The sequence below is a fragment of the Alligator mississippiensis genome, chromosome 2 (genome assembly GCF_030867095.1).
Source record: "Alligator mississippiensis isolate rAllMis1 chromosome 2, rAllMis1, whole genome shotgun sequence".
NCBI lineage: Eukaryota > Metazoa > Chordata > Crocodylia > Alligatoridae > Alligator > Alligator mississippiensis.
Genome location: NC_081825.1, coordinates 178,328,164 through 178,351,598, shown reverse-complemented (window position 1 = coordinate 178,351,598; position 23,435 = coordinate 178,328,164). Strand labels below are relative to the sequence as shown.

The 23,435-nt window shown below is 46.4% G+C and overlaps 1 protein-coding gene across 2 annotated transcripts in view; it reads left to right on the top strand.

Moving 5' to 3' along the window:
* LOC102564994 (acyl-CoA (8-3)-desaturase) overlaps positions 1-23,435 on the top strand; it is a 51,002-nt gene that overhangs the window by 15,044 nt on the left and 12,523 nt on the right. For both annotated transcript variants that reach the window (XM_019485241.1, XM_014593451.2), the window contains exons 2-4: positions 4,085-4,195; positions 21,673-21,870; positions 22,542-22,643. In XM_019485241.1, coding sequence (XP_019340786.1) covers positions 4,085-4,195; positions 21,673-21,870; positions 22,542-22,643 — 411 coding nt within the window. The remainder of the gene's footprint in view (positions 1-4,084; positions 4,196-21,672; positions 21,871-22,541; positions 22,644-23,435) is intronic.

The following is a 23,435-nucleotide window of genomic DNA, read 5'->3' as shown; positions in this document are numbered from 1 at the left end:
GGGAAACTGCACCCCAAAGTCTTGAAAGCAAAACTCATGTCATGTGTATGCATTAAACCACAGCTGGGTCAAAATTTCAGACATGCTAGCCCCTGCTGAGGCCACAAAGCCTGCCACGTTTCAAGGAGATAGGTGCAAGGGTTTGGGGGAAACTGTACCTCAAGCTGTGGACAAGCAAAACTCATGACATGGTTGTATTAAGGCACAGCAAGGTGAAAACTGCAGGCCTGCTCGCCCCTGCTGCAGCCATAAAGCCTGCCAGCTGTCAAGAGGATAGGTGCAAGGGGGTTCTGCTGCCCTGCACCCCTAGCTGCTGACAGGCAAAACTCGTGACATGGGTGCTTGTGCAGCTGACTATGTCCATCTTGGGGCAGAGGGGAGTGAAAACTGCAGGCCTGCTAGCCCCTGCTGTGGCCACTATGTTGGCTACAAAGGACCAACTCGCAGGATCATCATAAAATTCTAATTTATTAGATGGATGCAAAAGTCAGATAATAAACCTTAGTCCCTGAGTGAATCATGATTGATTGCGTAACACAGTAGCTAGCTATAATAAGTTAATGAGCAAGGATTAACACCTATGGTTTATAGACTAACGAGAGGAAAGAATCAACACAGCCTTCCAACTTCACTGTTAAGGGTACAGAAGCCCTGGTTTGAACTAATGAGCACTGGAGACTGAATACCCCGCCACCCCCGATCAACCTCTCTCAGAGCCCTATTCAACATGGCAGTGAATTCATCAAAATTCATCAATGGACTCCTGAGACTGCACATACTCACGGACGTGACCCCTGGGGCTGATAGCTGCCATCCAGCAGCCATCAAGGGGGACATCCCACGAGGTCAATGACCTGAGGCTTTGTGGCCTCAGAACTGGCTAGCATGCCTGCAGTTTTGCCCTAGCTGTGGCTTAACACATACACGTGACGTGAGTTTTACTTTCAAGATTTTGGGGTGCAGTTTCTCTGAACCCCCTGCACCTATCTCCTTCAAACATGGTAGGCTTCATGCCGTCAAAAGGGACTACCATGCCTGCATGTTTCATTAAAATCAGGCAGAAATGACAGTTATAGGCTGTTTCATTACCTTCTCCATTATATCCTATGGGCGAAACGTTGGAACAGGGTCGGAAGGGTAAAATGTTTCAATGGAGCGGAATGGACCACCTGTTTTGACTCAAAACAAAATTAAAAATGAAACACTGTTCTGTCAAAATGCTGGTCGAAATGGAACAGTGCCATTTCGCACAGCCCTGATTTAAATGCCTGCTCAGGAGTGCTTAATCCACAGAAGTTTACACCCAAATAAACTCAGCCTGGATCAAATGCATGTATAGACGCGCCATTAGCAGCACAAACTGTGAATCTGCAGCTATGTCACTGTAGTGACATGCTCCCCTGTTATAGCGCATCACTACAGTGATATAGTGGTGAAAAAGAAACATGTACAGCAGGGACTGCACAGTATGGCCTGTTACTGCACTATCATTTAGGCTTCTACCCTCCAGCCTCCCCAGGAAGCACAACCAGCACTTCTCACACCCCAATCCCAAATTCTAATATATTAAAACTTGACACCTTCTTTAATTTACTTCCTCTTTATTTCTTTCTAAATTCTTTTTCATCTTTTTTTACTACTTTTTATTTTATCCTTCAGTGGCTGACCTCCTTCATTTCACCACTCTTTCATTTCCACTTCCCATTTCATTACCTGCCCCCATTCCATTAATTCTCACCTCCCAACTTAATGCTTCTGTCTGTCTCCCTCCAACCCATCTCTCACACCCCACACCTAGAACAAGGATAGAAGCCTGTCCTGGCTCACCAAGCCTGTAGTGGCAACTCACAGCTGTAACTCCTATTCAGTCCCCTACTCTCCAGTCCTCTAACGGCAAGTCCAAGTGGTGCAGGTGGGGAACAGTCAGAAAAGGTCTTTAGCCTTAAGATGTGGCTGCTCCAAGCTTGAGGTAGCACTAATGAGCCACATCGACATGTGTGCTTTACTACTAAGTAGACTAATTAGCTGCAGAGTAAAGCATCACCATCTCCACATGCGACAGTATTAGGAATACAGTAAACTAATTAACAGCACAATAAAATAGTACTTTCAGGAACACCACTATCTTATGGCAGTGTAACTAACTGTGATTAAATGCGCACATAAATGAAGACTGCGGACATAAATTGCACCTAGTCAGCCCAGCCAGCAGGGGGCAAAATGCCTGCCTACCACCTAGCCACATGGCTCTGTACTTTCAGCACCCTCATGTCCTAGCCAGTCCCTCCACTGCCCAATTTTACCACCTGGAGCACAGGGCAGAATAGGGCAGGAGTAACCCTGGTGTAAACTGTTCTACCCCAGCTCAGATTGCTGCTGTCCCAGATGCATGTGTAGACACCACACCTGGAAGTAGTTTACTCGGGCTCAAACTGCTCCAGAGCTTCTTGTATCATATTAATTGCACATGTAGATACACCCACATTGATCAACATTTGAGCAGTTCAATGTGCAAAGTGTAACAAGACCATTATTTTATTTTATATTCACATACTGGGGCTGAAATGCTATTTTATCACTAAAGAACATTAAGCTGTTCATTCTGGTCTCAAGCTTGTCTTTCTCCTTCAGGAAAGCAAATCAGGTTCCACCTCTTTGGCAGGTAGGTCTCCCCTTCCCTCATATTGCAGTTTGTTGGGTGCCTGGACTCTTTCTACTGTCTGTCAGCGTATGCAAATTTAAACCACTAAACAGCAGTTCTCTGAGAATATTTCTTGGATTAGTCTTGATTTCTGTTTTAATCTGGGTGGGTGGAGATACATCCAGATACCAATGAATTAAAGGTGTTTTCCTCTCTGCCTCCTTCTCCCACTTTCTCTTCTCTTTGCTTAATGATTTGAGAGAGCACAGCAAAGGCATATCTAGCTATTTTTGTGCTCTGAGAAGAGCAGGGACATAGGGAAGAGGGTTGTGCCAAGCTCAGGAGAACAGGGATTGGGGTTGAGAAGAGTCTTACCTGCCACAGGGGCTGGAAGCTTCCCCCTTGGGGAGCAGAGACAGAGTCCCCTTGTCAACCTCACTCCCCCTTCACTGTGGGAGATGCTGTTGCTGCAAAGCTATCAGTTAAATCTCTCACAGCTGCTGCTGACTTGTTTGTGAAATGTGAGTGTAAAACCCTTAATTCCATGGCAGCTGTAAGAAGGTTAATGCCATAGCTGCTGGACACACAGCAGGGAGATTGGGGCCATGTCTATATGAGACACTGACTGCACAGTAGCTAATTACTATTGCACAGTAGTATCACGTGGCACGAAGCATGATGCGATGCTACTGCACAGTAGTAATGAGTTACTGCACAGCCAGCATCACCTAAAAGCTGTTCAGTAATGCTGCTACACAGTAACTACACAATAACTTATACAAGTACTAAATGACTGCATAGTGACCACTGTGCAGTCAGCATCTTGTGTAGATGTGGCCAGTGAATAGAAGAGAGAACTCCTACCTCTGGTTTGTATGGCCACAACTAACAGTGCCTGGGTGAGCCTGGACCAAACACACTAGCACCTGCCACTCCTCTAGCACCCCACTGCCTCCATTCTGGCATCCTCCCATAGTCAGTACCCAGGGCTTATTCTCTGGTCACCCAGCCCTTGTTGCATGACTACTGCATAGATTGCATGCTGTGTTGCAGCTTCTACCATGGCATTTCTTTATGTTCTTCCTCCCTCTTTTCCTTTTCTCGCCTTTTTTTCAGTGGAATGCCCTTCAGAAAGAACAAATGTGATATTATTCTAATGCTATCTACATAATCTGAGAAGTGCACAAAAGTGGAAATGGACATGCCTGAGATTGTGACTTGTAGTTTATTCACATACTTCCTAAAGTCAGGAGGAGGAATCCCGATAAAGACAGAACTTATCAACTGTGTATTAGAAATAACATTCGTTATCTTTCAATTAGAAAAAAAATGTGCCAACACAAAGCAACCGTGATTTCCTCCCAAAGTAAGTCGTGAAAGCAGTAGGTGCCTTGTACTTATCTGTGGCCCATTTTCTCACCTGTATCCCTCATACCTCTGCAGGATGCATTTGTGGCTTTCCACCCTGACAAGGCACTGGTGAGAAAGTACATGAGGTCACTACTGATCGGGAAGCTGGCGCCAGATCAACCTAGCTTTGAGCCCCACAAAAACGTGAGTGTCCTGTGGAATGGAAGAAGGTTGGGATTCCAAGAGGGGAGGAGCAGGGGCAATTTTTCTGGGTTTTAGTTCACTTCCTGGCTTCCAGGATTCTCAACTGGAGCACAAAGAACTTTGCTTGGTGGTTCTAGGGTGTCTGCTGTGGGAGAGGAGCCCTTTGGATTAGTACTTTTCACTGCCTTACAACAAACTTGACAGTGTGACTGTTACCCCCCTGGGTAGCTGAAAGCATCAGCCATATCAACTGGCCAGTAGGCCTGTGTGAAGCAGCAAGTATTTGCTTTGGATTCAGCCAATTCGGAGGGACAGTGATTCGATTCAGTGACTCAAATCACTGTCCCGATTCAATTCAGCCAGTTTGGATTTGGAGATTAGGTGCTGATTCAAAGATCTGGCCATAGACGATAATGTGGAATCACTAAAATACTTATAACTTTGTCAATTTTTTTTGTAGATTTGGATGAAAACAGAAGGGATGGTAGCCCCTTCTAAGGGAATAAAGACTGCCAGGTTTCAAGGAGATAGGTGCAGGGATTTCTGTAAAAGTGCACCTCAAACTGTTGAAAGCAAAACTTGTATCACTTGTGTGTGGGAGGAAAGATCGCAGTCACTGGCCAGCTACAGATGTCACTATCAGAGCAGTCTTCCCTCCCCCGCCCCAGCATTTTCCATATATGGAAAATCACCCCACTCCCCTCCCTCTTGTCAGTTTCTATTTGCTGCAAGCCTTCTGAATCTCCAAATCTCTCTGAATTGATTCAGAAGCTTCCAATTCGATTTGAACCTTTTAATGGGATTCCCGATTCAATTCAGATTCAGAGATTCGGCCACCGAATTGGCTACTGAACCTTTGTACAGCTGGTACAAAGGTCTGCTGGTGTGTGATACTGGTGTGTGAAACGTGCCCTATTTGATTTGGATTCAGACCAAATCAGGGACAGTGATTCGATTCGTTGATTTGGATCACTGCCCCAATTCAATTTGGCCGAATCCGAATCTGAAGATTCGATGCTGATTCAGAGAATCAGTGATTCGGACATAGACACAGCTTTAAATGTTTTTTCTACATACCTCAAAGTGCTAGGCACAGCTCATGAATGCTGCAATGGTGGGGCAGATGGTGTGTCCCACAGGAGCACGGTGCGGGGGCCCCCAGGTGCTCAGTAGCAAACCTGGAAGTGGACCGCCAGTCCAGTACTGCCAGTCCACATCCAGGTCTGCTGGGGAGTGTGCGGGCCCTCTCCCGCCCCCCCCCCCTGCACCCCCTGGCTCAGTGATCGGCCACAGGGGGACCCTGAATGCCCTCCCAGACCCAGGAGACACTAGTCACTGAGCTGGGGGGCGTGGGGGAGGGGACCCGCACACTCTCCGGTGGACCTGGAAGCGAACCAGAAATGCTTCTGGTCCACTTCCGGGTCTGCTGCCGAGTGCAATGGGGAACCCCCTGCACTTCTGTGGGACACTCCATCTGCCCTAGCATCACAGCATTCACAAGCTGCCTGCTACCTAGAGATATGTAGAAACAAAATTTAAAGCTGTCTCTATGTCCAAATCTCCGAATCTTTCCGAATCTCTCTGAATCAATTTAGAGGGTTCCAATTTGATTAGGAGAGATTAAAGGGTCCTCTGATTTGATTTGGATTTGGAGATTCAGTCACCAAACCAGGCCAAATCTCCGTCGAATCAAATCAGGGACCAAAGCTTCACACAGCCCTACTGGCCAGTGTCACAGTGATACCCTGGGAAAACAGAATAGATCAGATATATACTTTCACTCAGTCTCTATCCACAGTCTCTAAGGGGAGCAGAATCTATTGGCTTGTGCAATAGCAAGCAGAGAAATTCCCCTGCCTCCTGAGGCTACTCTGCTGCACCCCCACAGCTTAGTATATGGAATCAGACTATCAGAAGTAAATAGGGACTTCAAAAGATTACTTAATCCAGCCTCCTGCTCATGGTAGGAACATTCTTGTTTGAAACATCCCAGACATATTTTGCCTAACCTACACTTAAAAGCTTCTAATGATGAAGAGTCCACAACCACAATAGGGAATCTGTTCCAAGGATCAACCACTGCTACAGTTAGAAATTTAGAAATTCTTCATATGGAACAATAAGCCCATTTCAACTTCTATCCCTGCTGGTCGCTATCTCATTTACAACACCCTTTCTCTGTTAGAATTTTGATACGAAATCCTGTCTTATTCTTTCCTAGACTGAATATTCACAGCTCTTCCCCTGTTTCCTTATGTGTCATGTTTTTTATACCGCTAAACAGTTTTGTTGCTTCCTTCCTGTCCTATCTGTCTCAAACTTTCCTACCCCTGGTACCTAAAACTGGGCCAGCACTTCAAGTAGGGCCTCTACCAATGCTCTGTAGAATAGAAGGATTCCTTCCTGTGGTTAATTCAAACCATTATCTCAACTAATAGAGGTATTTCAAATCCTAATGTTATCCTGTAAAGTGTTTGCTGACGTACCCAGGTTGGTGTCAACTGCAAATTTAACAAATGGACACTTAATTCCATCCTCCCAGTCTCGGCCTCAGCCTGCCTGTGTCTTGCACCCCTGCCCCTGACAAGGCTCAAAAGCTGGCATGCCCCTCAGGAACCTTTGTTTGGCCTCCTTACCACCCCTACAGTCACCACCTGGCCCTCTGGTATAAACTAAAACATAAATGCAAGCAACCACTTCAAATGAAAAGACTCAAAGCCCTTGTTGGGGCCACCATGAAGATGCCAGAGCCCTTTCCTCACTTATTGGTGCTCCTAGCCCTTGAGAGTATCTGACCAAGCCTGCAGCTTCTGCATCTGGCTGGCCTGAGCTAGCAGAAGCTCTTCTCCTCACAGGCAGCATCTACACATGCAATTAATGCAATTGAATAAACTCCCTTTTCTGCATCCTCTGTCACAAGGTTGCCTCCCTCATTCAGTAAGGGACCCACACTTTCCCTGAAACTCCTCTTGCTACCGACATACTTGTAGAAACTCTTCTTGTTACCCTTTACATCCCTTACTAGCTGCAACTCTAACTCCGCTTTGGCCTTCCTGACTTCATCCCTCCATGCCCAAGAACTGCTCTTATATGCTTCCCTAGTTACTTGTCCAAGGTTCCACTTCCTATAAGCTTCTTTTTTGTCATTTAGCCTGCTGAACAGTTCCCTACTAAGCCAAGCTGGTCTTCTTACATACTTGCTAGTCTTTCTGCGCATAGGGATGATTTGTTCCTGCACTCTCAGTAAGGCTTATTTGAAATACAGCCAGTTTTCCTGGACTCCTCTCCCCCCCAGTCTGGTTTCCCAGGGGAGCCAGCCCAGGAGTTCCCTGAGTGAGTTGAAGTCTGTTTTTCTGAAGTCCAGGCTTCTTACTCTTCTGCTCTCCATACTTTCTTTCCTCAGGATCCTGAATTCAGTCCTCTTGTGGTCACTGCTGCCCAAGTTGCCATCCATTTACTAAATTCCCCACCAATTCTTCCCTGTTTGTGAGCAGCAGGTCAAGAGGAGCATGGTCTCTGGTTGGCCACTCCAGCACTTGCACCAGGAAGTTGTCCCCAGTACTCTCCAAAAACTTCCTGGATTGCCTGTGCACTGCTGTATTTCCCTCCCAGCAGATGTCAGGGTGACTGAAGTCTCCCCATGAGAACCAGGGCCTGTGATCAAGAAACTTCCACTCCCTGTTTAAAGAAAGCCTCATCCAACACTTCCTCCTGATGTGGAGGTCTATAGCAGACCCCCACCATGACATCACCCTTGTTACTTTTCCCTCTAACCCTAATCCAGAGACTTTCAACAGGCCTATCTCCAGCTTCATACTGGAGCTCTGAGCAATCATATGATTTTTACATAAACTGCAACTCCTTTTCCTTTTCTCCCCTACCTGAACAGCTTTTACCCATCCATGACAGTGCTCCAGTCATGTGACCTATCCCACCAAGTCTCTGTTATTCCAACCATGTCATAGTTCCATGATTGTGCAAAGACTTCCAATTCTTCCTGGTTTTTTTCACAGGCTCTGTGTATTTGTGTACAGGCAGCTGAGGTAACTAGTTGATTGCCCTGATTTCTCAGGAAGTATGAGAGCACCTTCCTTGTTGCTGCCTCCTGCTTGCTCTTCCTCCAGGTCTTCTGCTTTCCCACTTACCTCAGGACTTTGGTCTCCATCCCCCAGCAAACCTAGTTTAAAGCCCTCCCCACTAGGCTAGTGAGCATGTCTGCGAAGACGCCCTTCCCTCTCTTCATCAGGTGGATCCCAAATCTTCCCAGTAATCCTTCTCCTTGGAAGAACATCCCATGGTCGAAGAAGCCAAAGCCCTACTGGCAACACCACCTGGGCAGGCATGTGTTGATTGCAGGATGCATCTGCTCCTGCCCGGGCCATTTCCCTTGACCAAAAGGATCAATGGGAACACATCCTGAGCCTCAGATCCCCTCACCCTTACACCCAGAGGCCTATAGTCACTTTCAATATGCTCAGGGTCTCCCCTGGTGATATCATTGGTGCCCACATCCCAACCAAGTGTATGTCTAACCTGCTCTTGAAAATTTCCGAGGATGGAAATTCCACAACTTCTCTAGATAGCCAGTCCCAATGCTTGACCACCCTCATAGTCAGAAATTTTCTCGTAATCATGAAACTAAATTTCTCCTGCTGCAACATGAGGCCATTTTCCCTAGTCTTCTCCCCTATTGCCAAACAAAAAAGTCCTACTCCATCCTCTGTGTAATCTCTGTTCAGGTATTGAAAGACTGTTATCAAATTCCTTCTTAGTCTTCTCTTCTGCATACTAAATAACCCTAGTTCTTTCAGGCTTTCCTCATAGGTTTTGCTTTTCAGGCCCCTAATAATTTTTATTGCTCTGTGCTGGACTGTTCCCAAACTGACCATATTCTTCCTGAAGTGCAGGGTCCAAAACTGGACAAAGTGCTCCAAGGGAAGCCTCACAAGTACTGAACAGAGCTCAAGAATTGCTTGCCCTGATTTGCAAGTGATGCTCCTGATAATACAACCCAATATGCTCTTAGCAAGAGCACACCGTTTGCAACAAGAACACACTACATATTCATCTTATCATCTACTGTAACCCCCCAGGCCTTCTCTACTGTATGGCAGACTAGCTAGTCATTCCCCAGTGTGTTTTTATGCATACAATTATTTTGTCTTAAGTATGGGACTTTGCACTTATCTTTGTTGAATCTTATCTGGTTGATGTAGGAACATTGTCTCAGACTATTCAAGTAATTCTGGATTACAGCCCTACTCTCTGCAGTATTTACAGCTCTACTCAACTTGGTGTTTTCCATAAATTTGCTAAGTGTGCACTCAATCCCATCATCAAAAATTAATGAAGATGTTAAAAAATACCCAACCTGGGAAAGACCCACGGGGAACCCCACTTGATATCTCCTCTCAACCAGACACTGAAGGCACTGATACAAGTGATGTTTTGTCACACAATCAGCTCCCTGAAGTGCTCTACAGCTGTACCCTTACAGAAGTCCATGCCTGTAGAGCCCTTTAAAAGTGCCTGATTGCATGACAATCTGAACCCTCATTACATGAGGCTTTTATCACGTCCACAGCTCTCCTGTATCCAAAGAGCCTGTTACCTTATCATGACAGGAAATCAGGTTGGTAAGGCATCACTTGCTTTTGGTGAATCTATGCTGGTTGTTAGGGCTGTGCAAAGCTTCGGATCATGATTTGGATTCAGAGATGATTCAGATTATTTGGAGGCCGAATCTATGAATCCAAATTGAATCGCTGGAAGCCTCAGGCTTTCCAAGTCAATTCGGAGCTTCTGAATTGCTTTGGAAAAGATTCGGAGCTGATTCGGTGATTCAACCATAGAGTATAATAGGGAATCAATGAAATATCTATAACTTTGTTGTTTTTTGTCTGATTTGGATAAAACTTGAAGGAGTGGTAACCTCTGCTGAAAATATGATGCCTACCAAGTTTCAAGAAGATTGGTGGAGGGGTTCGGGGAGAACTGCACCTCAAGCTGCTGACAAGCAAAACTCATGACATGGGTGACACTGTTTGTGTTAAGGCACAGCAGGGTGAAGGCCACAGGGATGGTGGCCCCTGCTGCAGCCACAAAGCCTGCTAGCTGTGAAGGAGATAGGTGCAGGGGTTTGGGGTTCTGGGGCCCTGCACCCCTAGATGCTGACAGACAAAACTTGTGACATGGGTGCTTGTGCAACTGACTGTCTGTCTTGGGGCAGTTGATTGTCTGTATTGATTATTTCCTCTCCTTAGTCTATGGTTTTGTAGGTGTTAATTGTTGCTAATTAGCTGGCTAATTAGTTAGGACCTGTGTATTGAGCCAGTCCCTGAGTGAATCATGATTGATTGGTAACTGGTAACACAGTAGTTTAGCAGCCAGGCCTGCAGTAGTGTCTCTCCCCTACCCCCCACCCTCCCAAGACAGAGACAATCAGTTGCACAAGCACCCATATCACAAGTTTTGTCTGTCAGCAGCTAGGGGTGCAGGGCCCCAGAACCCAGAACACTTGCACCGATCTCCTCGACAGCTGGCAGGCTTTGTGGCCACAGCAGGGGCTACCATCCCTGCAGCTTTCACCCTGCAGCCCTTAACATACACAGTGTCACCCGTGTCACGAGTGTATTTTAAGTGTAAGTGTGTCACATATTCAATGTGCTTTAGTTCAAAGTGTACCACTGCCATTTCCTCACTGCTGATGTGCACTGCACCACTTATACACCTGATGCAGCTGCAGGCACTTTTAATTAGCATGGCTTGCTAATTAAAAGTCTTTGGTGCTGTGTCAGGATCATGTGTAAAAATGTCCCTGGAGCCAGCCCTTTCTCTATTATGAAAATAAAGTTTGGATTTTTTTAATTTCCCAGAATGTCTATGTCCATTGGCCTCTTGCCTTCGAGACTGTAAAACTGCATGACAAACAGGCTTTTAGAAATCAATTAACCCTTGCCATTCCCCTAGACCATTGTTCTAGTTTACCTACAATCTAATTTCTAGCCATCAAACTAGACACTGAAGGCACTGATACAAGTGATGTTTTGTCACAATCGGCTCCCTGAAGTGCTCTACAGCTGTGCCTTTACAGGAGTGCATGGCTGCAGAGCACCTTAAAAGTGCCTGATTGCATGACAATCTGAACCCTCATTACATGAGGCTTTTATCACATCCACTGCTCTCCCTGAATCCAAAGAGCTTGTTACCTTATTGTAATAAGAAATCAGGTTGGTGAGGCATGACCTGCTCTTGGTGAATCTATGCTGGTTTTTCCTGGTCACCTTGCTCAGCTCTAGGTGCTTCATCGTAGAATCTTTGAGGACCCGTTCCATGATATTTCCAGGTATGCAGACTAGACTGACTGGTCTGTAGTTCCCTGGATCCTCCTTCTTCCCTTTCTTAAAGACAGGCACTATTTTTACTGTTTGCCGATCATGTGGGACATCACCTGACCTCCATGCTTTCTCAAAGAGAATAGGCAATTCCTTCAGTAATTTAGGGTGTATCCCATCAGGCCCTGCTGACTAAGGAGCATCTAGTTTCTCTAAATAATCCCTAACCTGTTTTTCCATTACTGTAAACCAGGGATGCTCAACCACTGGCCCAAAGCCAAATTTGGCTTGATTGCACCTGGTTAGGAAAAGGGGGGGGGGGGGGGGGTCACTGGGAAGCATTGGCAATTACTACTACTACCCCTCTTCTCCTGTTGTCATTTCCCCCAATCTCCCTGCCACATTGCTGGGTTGGGATTAGGCCACATTCCTGTCCTATATGCCACCCTGAGCCTTGCCTCTATCCATACCTACACTTCCACACTGCCCTCTCCTCCCCCCACCCCATCATATTCACATAGGGGCCATACTACTCTTGTCCTGCACACTGGATCATATCCACTGGCCAGATCCAGCCCACAGATAGCCTGGGCACTCCCCCACCACCCCAAACCTTCCAGCCTGTGGGACCATAAGGCTGGGTCCCACTGCTCTTGGTGCTTGTCTCCTTCCCTGTCTTTGTTGACAACAGAACTCCTTATCGAGTAGTTGCCACTATTTATGAAAACTGAAGTAAAAAGGCATTAAACACTTCAAGCTTCTCTGAATCATCCATTACTAGTTTGCTTTCTGCATTCCATAAGGGACCTACGCTTTCTCTGGTCTTGTTCTTACTTTTGTCATGCTTGTGGAATTCTTTTATATTGCCTTTTATGTCCCTACCAAGCTACATCTTATTGTACCTTGTTCTTCCTAATTTTATCCCTGTATGCCTGTGATACTCTTATAACCTTCCCTAGGAGTACAAAAAAAGATTTACTTTTTATATCATTTCTTTTTTGAGTTTCAGCTCATTGAAGAGATTGCTGTCTAGCCAGGCTAGTCTCCTATTGCACTTCCATTTCTTCTGTTGCATCAGGATAGCTTGTTCCTGTGCCCTTAAGAGGGCCACCTTAAAGTATAGCTAGCTCTCCTTGACTCCTTTTCCACCTCAGACTTGCCTCCCAAGGAATCCTTTCCACCAGTTCCTCAGTATCTTTCTGGGCAAAGAAGTGGGCTGGGTGATCCTGTCAAGCCCTGGATGCTCCTTGTTCCCTTTTCAAACACGGGCATTATATTTTCTCTTTTGTACTGTTCCAGGCCTCGCCTAATCCCCATGACTACTCATTTGCTTTTGCTTCAGACAATTCCCTGCGTACTCTAGATTGAATCTCACTAGGGCCTAGTGCTTTGAAAGCATCCAGAGTCTTTAAATGATCTTTCCTTACTCTTGACTATCTCCCCCAATCCTTGTTGCCAACTATTCTCAAGTTGCTCCTTCTTCAAGAGTGCAATAAAAAGCACCAAATATTCATAGATTTCATAGACATTTGGGCTGGAAGGGACCCCAGAGGATCATCGAGTCCAGCCCCCTGCCCCAGGGGCAGGAAGTCAGCAGGGATTATAGGATCCCAGCAAGATAAGCATCCAAATGTGTCTTGAAGGCGATCAAAGTGGGTGCTTGAACCGCCTCCGGCGGCAGTCTATTCCAAACCTTGGGGGCTCGGACAATAAAGAAGTTCTTTTATGTCCCTTCTGAATTGGTCACAGCAGAGTTTGTGACCATTTGATCTTGTCATCCCTTGGGGCACTCTGATGGACAGATGTTCCCCCAGATCCTGATGAGCAGCCCTGATAAACTTATAGGCGGCCACCAGATCACCCCTGAGCCTGAGCTTTTCCAGGCTGAAGAGTCCGATGGCTCTCAGCCTCTTATCATAAGGTCTGTTTTCCTGACCTCTGATCATGCACATGGCTCTCCTCTGCACCTTCTCAAGCTTCTCCACATCCTTTTTGAATTGTGGAGCCCAAAACTGGATGCAGTACTCCAGCTGCAGACTCACCAAGACCAAGTACAATGGGAGAATGACATCCTGGGATTTGCTTGAGAAGCATCTATGGATGCAAGCCAGCATTTTGCTCGCTTTACTAGCCACAACATCACATTGAAGGATCCTGTTCATCTTGTGGTCAATCATGACCCCCAAGTCCCTTTCATCTGTAGTGCTAACCAGCATAGCACTGCCGAGCCTATAAACATGCTGCAGGTTTTTCCTCTCAAGGTGGAGAACCTTGCATTTTTCAGTGTTGAACACCATCAGGTTCTCATCTGCTCATTTCCTGAGCCTGTCAAGATCTGCCTGCATTACCCTCCTGTCCTCAGGTGTGGACTCTTTACCCCAGAGTTTGGTGTCATTGGAAAACTTGGCCAGTCCACTTCTGATACCAATGTCCACATCATTGATGAAGATGTTAAATAGTATAGGCCCTAGGACAAAGCCTTGAGGGACCCCACTGGTGACTGCGCACCAAGACAATTGGCTTCCATCAACCACCACCCTCTGGGTCCTACCAGGGAGCCAATTCCCCAGCCAGCAGATCATGGTGAGGTCGAGGCCACAGTTAGCCAGTTTAGCCAAGAGGTGATCATGGGATACCAGATCAAAGGCTTTTTTAAAGTCTAGATATACAACGTCAATCTCTTCCCCCTTGTCCAGGTGATAGGTCACCTGGTCATAAAATGAAATTGGATTGGTCAAGCAAGACCTACTCACAACAAACCCATGCTGGGTATCCCTCAGGATATTGCCTTCAGCTAGGATGGCCTCTTTGATAATCTCTTCCAAGACCTTCCCCAGGATAGAGGTCAGGCTGATGGGCCTGTAGTTTCCTGGATCTACTTTCCTCCTTTTATTGAAGATAGGCATGACATTGGCCCTCTTGCAATCTTCGGGCACTTCACCAGAGCACCAGGAGCTCTCACAGATCCATGCCAGGGGCTGAGCTATGATGCTAGCCAGCTCCTTGAGTACCCTGGGGTGTAACCCGTCAGGGCCGGCTGACTTGAAGGTATCCAGCCTGTCAAGGTGTTCATTCATCCTATTATCAGTTTTCCCTCCCTATTCAGCATGGACCTTGTTGGTCTTACTTTTACCCCTAATGCATTTATAAAATTATTTTTGTTACCTCTCATGCCCCTTCCTTACTTCTTCACAATTGTGCCTTCTTCATTCCCTAGCACACTTTTATGCTCAGCCTTAATAATAAGCCAAAATTATAAATTTTGAAATAGTTTTTGAAGAATTATTTTTTTAGTCCAACACTACTGAACTCCTTGGAACACAGAAGGTGATGCTACTGGGAGGCCGGCTTCAAAGATAAATAAGAAAACCCATTCCTGATATCAAAAACTGAAAATGATGTTATTTAAGGGGAAATTACTTCCAACGGTCCCAGAAAAGCTGCCACTAGAGGGGCCCATCTCTTAGAAGTCTTATTTATCCTCCTATAGTCAATTGTTAACCTCCATGCTCCAACTGGCTTCTTACCAGCCAGACTGGTGCTAAATTAGGTGCTAAGCACCATCAAATTAAGCTTTACTTTTCTAGTTCCATTATGACTTGTCTCAAGGACCCCTTTGCTTCCTGAAGTACTGGCTATGACTGACTAATCCAAGTGTGACTGATCAGTCCAAATGTAGGGGTGGTGTCTATGATAACTGGTGCCTGTATTTTTCCAGCATCTAACGAATGCTCAGCCTAAACATCTTGCATTCCTCTTCACCAAGAATCCCATCTGTGTGGTAGGAGAGGAGGTTGTTTTTGCCTTCTTGCTTGTACTGTCTGTGTGAGTAAGACCATGGGAAAGAAACACTCAATCTCACTCCTCTCTCTTGCTTCAAATTTTTTATTGGGAAGCTGGTAGTTATTCCCAATTGCCTTATAGTGTCAGCTTCCTTTCCTCTGATAGCACTCTTCTCATTAATCATGCACAAGTCACATTGAAGGGATAGTATTTTAACTTTGTAATTCTGATTAAACTCCAAAATTGCCTATATGGTCACTATTTTCTACATCATATAAGGTGCAACATGTCATGACAGTTGTATTCAGTCTTTTGAGCTGTACATATTCTAACGTGGGACCAGATGTGTAGAACCAGCCTCAGGAAATACTAAGCAGGGTACACTTGCAGCATGCATATAGCCCCTTTCTACATGCCCTTGGAAAGTACCAGGGAGTGAAGGTACCATCACCAGGGAGGAAATCTTTGGTCATCTGCACAAAGACTAAAGAGAGATGTCTATGAGAACAGGGCCTGGCCTCTCTAGGCAGCTTTCCACCTGGCCTGGCATGCATTGCTGACCAGCCTGGCCCATGCATCAACATATGAGGCCCTCCAGGTATGAGGCCTACACTCCCATGTTGGAGGATGTGGAAGGAGAGCACTCACCTAGCAGTCAGCCATGTGTGAACCCTCTGTGGTGGAAGTGCCTTTGGAGGCAGGACTGTGAATAGATGGAGGCATCACAGCTGGACCCAGGAAACCTGGATGGCTGCTGCTGACCACCATCATGGTTATTGTGTAGGTGCAGGGCTTGATGAAGAACCTGAAGGGGCCTGTGAAGAACTTGAAGGGACCTGTGGTTGTTAATGTATGTCTTATCTATACCTGTGTTATATTAAAAATTTACAGGAATTTCCAAGTGGTGCTATGCTGGGTACTGTGGTTTGCAGGGAATGTAATGAATCAAGAGATGCAGGGGATGAAATAATCCAGAAATTATGTCACAATGATTCAGGGTGCTCAGTGGCTGTGCAGGCCATTTATGCAGCTACAGATATATAGTGCATCTATGAAGCAATTTGGAAAAACAGGATAATGTCCTAGGACTTCTAGCTCTCCCTCCTTATTCCCCATGATTAGGGTTACCATAGATCTGGGTTTTCCCGGACATGTCCTCTTTTTTTCTGTCCTCCATTTCTGCATGTTTTTGAAATGCAAGAAAATGTCCAGGTTTTTGCTCTGCCTCTTCTTTTTCCTGGCACTTCTGGCTTGGCTGCTTGAGGCTGGGGGTATCAAGGGAAGGTGATTAGAGGCTGTGGGATCACATGCTCTGCACATAGGTCCCACAGCTGCAGACAGGTAAGAGAGACAGAGAGGGAGTGAGTGAGTGAGTGAGTGAGTGAGTGAGTGAGTGAGTGAGTGAGTGAGTGAGTGAGTGAGTGAGTGAGTGAGCGAGCGAGCAAGCGAGCTGCATGAGCATCAGGGCTGGTGGGGACCAAGGGGCTGTGGATCAGGAGTGAAGGGTATCAGCAGGCACAGGGGGGCTGTGGGTTGGGAGTGAAGGGCACCAGCATGATCTGGGGGGTGGGGTACAGTGGATCAGGAGTGACAGGCACCAGCAGGGCTGGGGGGGTCTGTGGCTTAGGAGTGAGGGGCAGAGGCAGGGCACAAGCATATACCTCCCCACATACACACCCCATAGGTGTCTTTTTTTTGAAACAGGAAATATGGTAACTTTACACATAATGCTTGAATTAGTATGTAACCTGAAATATGCAAGCAGTTCACTAGGAGCAATAAGAGAAAAGGGAATTGGAGTCAGGTACCAGGCACCATATCCTACTCTGGGAAGGTAAGTAAGCCAGGGGTGCCTGCATGTTTGGCTTGCTGAGTGTTTGTTTGGTGGGTTGTGTGTTTGGGGCAGATGCTCTAAGATGCTGCAACTGCTGCTAGCTGAGTGATTCCTGGGTGATTGCTCCCCATGTCTGACAAAAACCCTAACAAGAGGACAGAGCTAGTCCAGGTCCAGCAGGATAAAAATGAAGACTCCCAGGTGACCAGGGAACACTCAAATAGGGACAGAAAATACAGCAGTTTTCAAGCAGTTTCCAGGTCAGTTTGCTGCCCCCCCCCCCCCCCTTTGAAGGGGAGCCTTTAAGGTAAGCTCTTTCTTTTAGTTATAAGTAACTAATCTACATATATTTAGTGTAAGTAGCTAAAACTCAGAAGTTAGACCAATACTTAAGCCTCTTGCTTAACTAGAGTCCCAAGCAAGGGGGAGTTGGCTAGGGAGTTTGCCTGGAAACTGTCTTTCACCTTCCTTCAGTGTAAGCTTGCTGAGAGAAAGCAGGGGAAAGGGAACATTTTGGGACCAAGGAGCAGTAAATAGGTCAGCTTACAGGTGAGTTTGCTAGGGAAGGTCTACTTGGAAGAGGGGCAGCATGAGAGAGGCAGTAGATGAAAAGACCCAGAGAAATGGCTGGAGGACTTTGCAATGCCTGAGCCACTGCCAGCTTTTCTTCTGCTTGCACCCATGAGCTTTTATCTGTCCAGGCAGGGCCACTAGCTATCGAAGCTTTGGCCCAGGTCTTGGTTTTCCACTGTGGAGACTCAGGCTGACAGGTTCCTTCCAGTGACAGCCAGGTGGGGAAGTGCCTGTGATGTGAGCAGTGCCTCCTCATGGTGTCCTTCCAGGAGCAGGCAAGAGAGCTACAGGAGGGGATGGCAAGACCCCAAAGCATCCTCCACCATGAGGATGCAATTCTGGAGGAAACTCCTAGGACATTGGAGGAAGACGGCCAAGGGCAGTGCTAGAGAAGGAAGAGGACACGAACTCACAGGAAGATAGAAGCTGGAAGCTTGTGACCTCTGGCAGCAAGCAGAAATCTTCATCTCCACTAGCAGTAGTTTGTCTGGAGAACAGATATGGAGTCCTAGCAACAGAAGAGGAGGACCACATTCCATTGGTGGAGGAGGCCAGGCCAGGCATCCCTAAGGTTAGAAAGATAGAGACCACTGACCCTAAGCAGAAGCAATGAGTGGTAGTGGTGGTGGTGGTGGTTAGAGACTCCCTTCTGCAGGGGATGGAGGCATCCATCTGCCAACCTGGTCTGTTGTCTTGGGAGGTCTGCTGCTTGCCCAGACCCTGGATCTGAGATGTCACAGAAGGATTACTGAGTCTCATCCTGCCCTCTGACTGCTATCCCATACTGTTCATCCATAGGGGCACCAACGATACTGCCAGGAGAGACACTGAGTAGATCAATAATGACTACAAGTTTCTGGGTGCAAGGGTGAAGGGTACAGGGGCTCAGGTGGTGTTCTCCTAGATCCTTTCAGTCAAGAGGAAGACCCCAGGTAGAAGCAGACTGCAAGACGCATCTTGCAGTTCAATGCATGGCTGTGCAGTGTCACCAGCAGGGCTTTGGCTTCTTCAGCCATCGGATGTTGTTCCAAGAAGAAGGATTTCTAGGAAGAGATGGGATCCACCTGACAAAGAAAGGGAAGAGCATATTCGAAGACAGGCTCGCTAACCTGGTGAGGAAAGCTTTAAACTAGGTTGGCCAGGGAATGGAGACCAAGGCCCTGTGGTAAGTGGGAAGAAGGTGACCTGGAGGAAGTAGATACATGAGGGGGCAAAAAGGGAGGTCTTCTCATTCTTCCTGACAAAGTAGGTCAATCAATTAGTTACCTCAGGTGTCTGTACATGAATGCACAGAGCCTGGGAAACAAAGCAGGAAGAATTGGAAGTCCTCACACAGTCACAAAACTTAGATGTGATTAGAATAGCAGAGACTTGATGGGATAGCTTGCATAACTGGAGCACTGTCATGAATGGGTACAAACTGTTCAGGAAGGACAGGCAGGGGAGAGGAGGAACAAGAGTTGCACTTTATGTAAAAGAGCCATATGATTGCTCAGAGCTCCACTATGAAATTGGAGATAGGCCTGTTGAAAGTCTCTGAGTTAGGGTTAGGAGGGGAAGAGCAACAAGGTGATGCCATGGTGGGTGTCTGCTATAGACCACCAAACTAGGAGAATATGTTGGATGAGGCTTTCTTCAAACAGCTAGCAGAAGTTTCCTGATCACAGGCCCTGGTTTTCAAGAGGAACTTCAATTACCCTAACATCTGCTGGGAGGGCAATACAGTAGTGCACAGGAAATCCAGGAAGCTTTTGGAGAGGATTGGAAACAAATTGCTCATGCAAGTTTTGGAGAGGCCAACTAGGAGCTGTGCTCTTCTTGACCTGCTGCTCACAAACAGGGAAGAATTGGTGAGGAATTTAGTAAGTGGATGGCAACTTGGGCAGCAGTGACCACAAGATGATTTGAGTTCAGAATTCTGAGGAAAGGAAGGAAGGAGAACAGCAGAGTTTGGATCCTGGACTTCAGAAAAACAGACTTCAACTCACTCATTAAACTGATGGGCAGGATCCCCTGGGAAGCCAGTCTGAGGGGGAAAGAAGTCCAAGAGAGCTGGCTGTACTTTCAAGAAACCTAACTGAGGGCTCAGGAACAAACCATCCCAATGTGCAGGAAGACTAGGAAATATGGCAGAAGACCAGCTTGACTCAGCAGGGAACTCTTCAGCGAGTTAAAACACAAAAAGGGAGCTTATAAGAAATGGAAACTTGGACAAATAACTAGAGAAGAGTAGAAGAGTATTGCTCAGACATGCAAGGATGAAATCAGGAAGGCCAAAGCACAACTGGAGTTGCAGCTGGCAAGGGACATGAAGAGTAACAAGAAGGGTTTCTACAAGTGTGTCAGCAACAAGAGGATGATAAAGAAAAGTGAGGGCTCTTTACTAAATGGTGGAGGCAATCTAGTGGCAGATGATGCAGAAGAAGCTGAAGTACACAATGGCATTTTCAGCTGTCTTCACAGGCAAGGTCAGCTCCCAGACTACTGGCAGTGGTACAAGAACAGGTTAGGAACTATTTAAGAAAGCTGGAACTGTACAAGTCCATGAGGCCAAACGCAATGCGCCTGAGGCTGCTGAGGGAGTTGGCTGATGTGACTGCAGAACCACTAGCCATCATCTTTAAAAACTCATGGTGATTGGGAGAGGTCCCAGATGATTGGAAAAGCGAAAATATAGTGCCTATTTTTAAGAGGATCCAGGGAACTACAGACCACTCAGCCTCACTTCAGATTCTAGAAAATTCATGGAGCAGGTCCTAAAGGCATCTGTTTCTAAGCACTTGGAGGACAAGGTGATTAGGAACAGTCAACATGGATTCACCAAGGACAAGTTATGCCTTACCAACCTGATTGCCTATTATGATGAAATAACTGGCTCTGTGAATACAGGAAGAACAGTGGATGTGATATACCTTGATTTTAGCAAGGCTTTTAACACAGTCTCTCACAACATTCTTGCAAGTAACCCAAGGAAGTATGGGTTGGATGAATGGTGATTTAATAGCAGCCTTCAGCTACCTGAAGGCAGGTTCCTACGATGATGGAGTTAGACTAGTCTTAGTGTTGGCAAATGACAGAAGAAGGAGCAATGGTCTGGTCTCAAGTTGCAGCAATGGAAGTTTAGGCTAGATATTAGGAAAAAACTCTCTCACTAGGAGGGTAGTGAAGCACTGGAACAGGTTACCCAGAGAGGATTTGGGATCTCCATCCTTGGAGGTTTCTATGACTTGGGTAGACAAAGCTCTGGATGGAATGATGTAGTTGGGGATGGTCCTGCTCTGAGCAGGGGGTTGGGCTAGATGACCTCCTGAGGTCCCTTCAGCCCTCATTTTCTATGATTCTATGAAACTGACAGGTTGATATGTGCTTCTATTTCCATTCTTTAGAGATTTGTAAGATTTCCCATATTTCATCCCAACTTTTAGGCTTTTATCTAGAGCACTCTGGTCTATATCTACCTGTGTGCTGTTGTCTGTGTCCCTTGCTGATCACAGTTATTAGCCCTCCTCACTAAGCTAGTAAGTCTATCCAAAAAATAGCTTCACCTGACAAAGTAGGAGACTATATCTGTGTTCAGCAAACCTTCCAACACTCCCCAGTGGTCAAAGATACCACATTTTCCAGAAAGCAAGAATAGGATCTAGGTTCAGGCATCTGATTTCAGAGTCCCCATCTTTCATACCTAGTACAGGAAAAGGCTCAAGAAGTGTTGACAGAGGTAATGGTTTTGGTGATATGGTTTTTTCCAGACATTATGATGCTTTTGATCATGATACCTGCTGAAAACAAATAAACAAACGCAACCCTCTCCTCTCCTTGTCAGAGTATTAACAAAGGTAATATACAATAAAAATATCACGAACCAGAGAAAGAACCTTCTCTCTCCATGCCATTATCTGCTCTGTTTTGTGGCTCTTGATGTCACTTGCATCCCACACTGATTCCCCTCGCAGAAATTGCTGGTACAGGATTTCCGTGAACTGTGTTCCACCGTTGAGAGGATGGGACTTCTGAAGCCCAGTGGTCTCTTCTTCTTCCTGAATTTTCTGCAAATTCCGCTGTTTCAAGCTGCCAGCTGGCTCATTCTCTGGTATTTCAGGATGTCTCTGATGTCTCTGGTCATCTCAGCAGTGCTGATGGCAACCTCTATGGTAAGGTTAATATTTAATATATGTAGCCAAAGGCCAGTCTTTTCCTTGCACCCCATTATTACCAGCCACATTATTCTGTTTCTCTAGCTGCTACTCAGTGTGAACACAGTGGAACAGAGTTGTTCCAATTCAGTTTATACCTTGCAATGTTGTATTTTACCCCATTAATTGTTACAGGCTTCAGGTCTGATTCTCCACTGTTGGGTAGTTTGTGGAGTCTTGTACTCTGGTGTAAAGTGAATTTATTCTCTTGATGTTAGTGAGTAAAGAGATTTGATTTGGTAACATTTCCACCCTCTTTGCACTGGTCTAAAGACCATGTAAGCTGCAAGATAATGGAGAATCAGTGTTTTGTATGTAAGTGCAGACAGAGCCCTGAGTAGTTCTGGGAACACAGTGACCAGATTGAATTAAACTACAGTCAGTGGAGAGTTTCTACCTAAGAATTTCTGGCTGAATTACAACTTATGAAGGCCCTGCTGGGTAACTCATGGAAATGCCTCCCTGCTGTCATCCACTAGAGGGTCTCTGACCCAGTACAATGGGTTGAGAGAAGGAGGCAGTTTCAGCACCATGGGGGAAGGGGCCTCTGTGACTGAGCATGTTGAGAATAGTTTTCTGTACCTTGTGTTTTCTTTTCTCAGTGCATCTTTTTTTTTTTTTCTTTGCAGCAACAGTGTCTGGTTCTGCAGCATGATTTGGGGCACCTCTCAGTGTTCTGCAAGACCAAATGGAACCACTTGGCTCAGTTTGTTGTGATGGGCTCATTCGCAGTAAATACCTGCCCCAGTGTGACAGGGGGCAGTCCTGAGGGCAATCACTACATCAGCCCTCCCACCTGTCTCGCCCACCACACCTTTAATATAATTAATACGTTGTTTCTGGGAAGGAGACTGCCCCATTTATGCCCTAATACTAAGGGTGTAATGCACAGCTCCAACCTCCCCTTTACCATGTCCCAAGCCTTCCAGGTGTTATACTACTATCTGTCACTTCTGCGCCCCTCTGGTGCTGGGCTCTGCGCCCCTGTAGCTGCACCCCTCTCTCTTTGCCTATCACCCGGCTGTACCCAAATCATATGCCCCTTTCTCCAGGCACTAATGAGGCTTCCAAACCTCCCCTTATAGCCTCATCCCAGTCCTCCAGTGCAAACAGTAACACAAGCATAAGCCCTTGGGCTATAACTTAAACACTAGCAAATGGCAACAGTGCTATGCCCCTTTAAGAGGACAGACTTCCACCCTTAGGGATATATGCCCCTAGCCCTAGGCACCTGGAAGGCTCCTGGCATCTTGCTGTACTTGGGCAGGAAAACAGGCAGCACCGCATCTTAGGTAGTTCCCTCATGCAGAGGAGCTCCTTCCCCTAGCACTTGCCAGAGAGACAGTGCCCCTGCTAGCCCCAGCCCTGGGCTCATATGCCCTGAAACCCTGCTTGCTTCCTGTCATCTGACACCCACAGGTGCTGCCCAATTTCCCCATTAGGCTGTTGCCCAGGCAACCTGCAGCTGTGGAGCTGTGCTTAGCCTGCAGAGCTCCCTGGCCGGGCTGCTTCAGCCTTAAAGG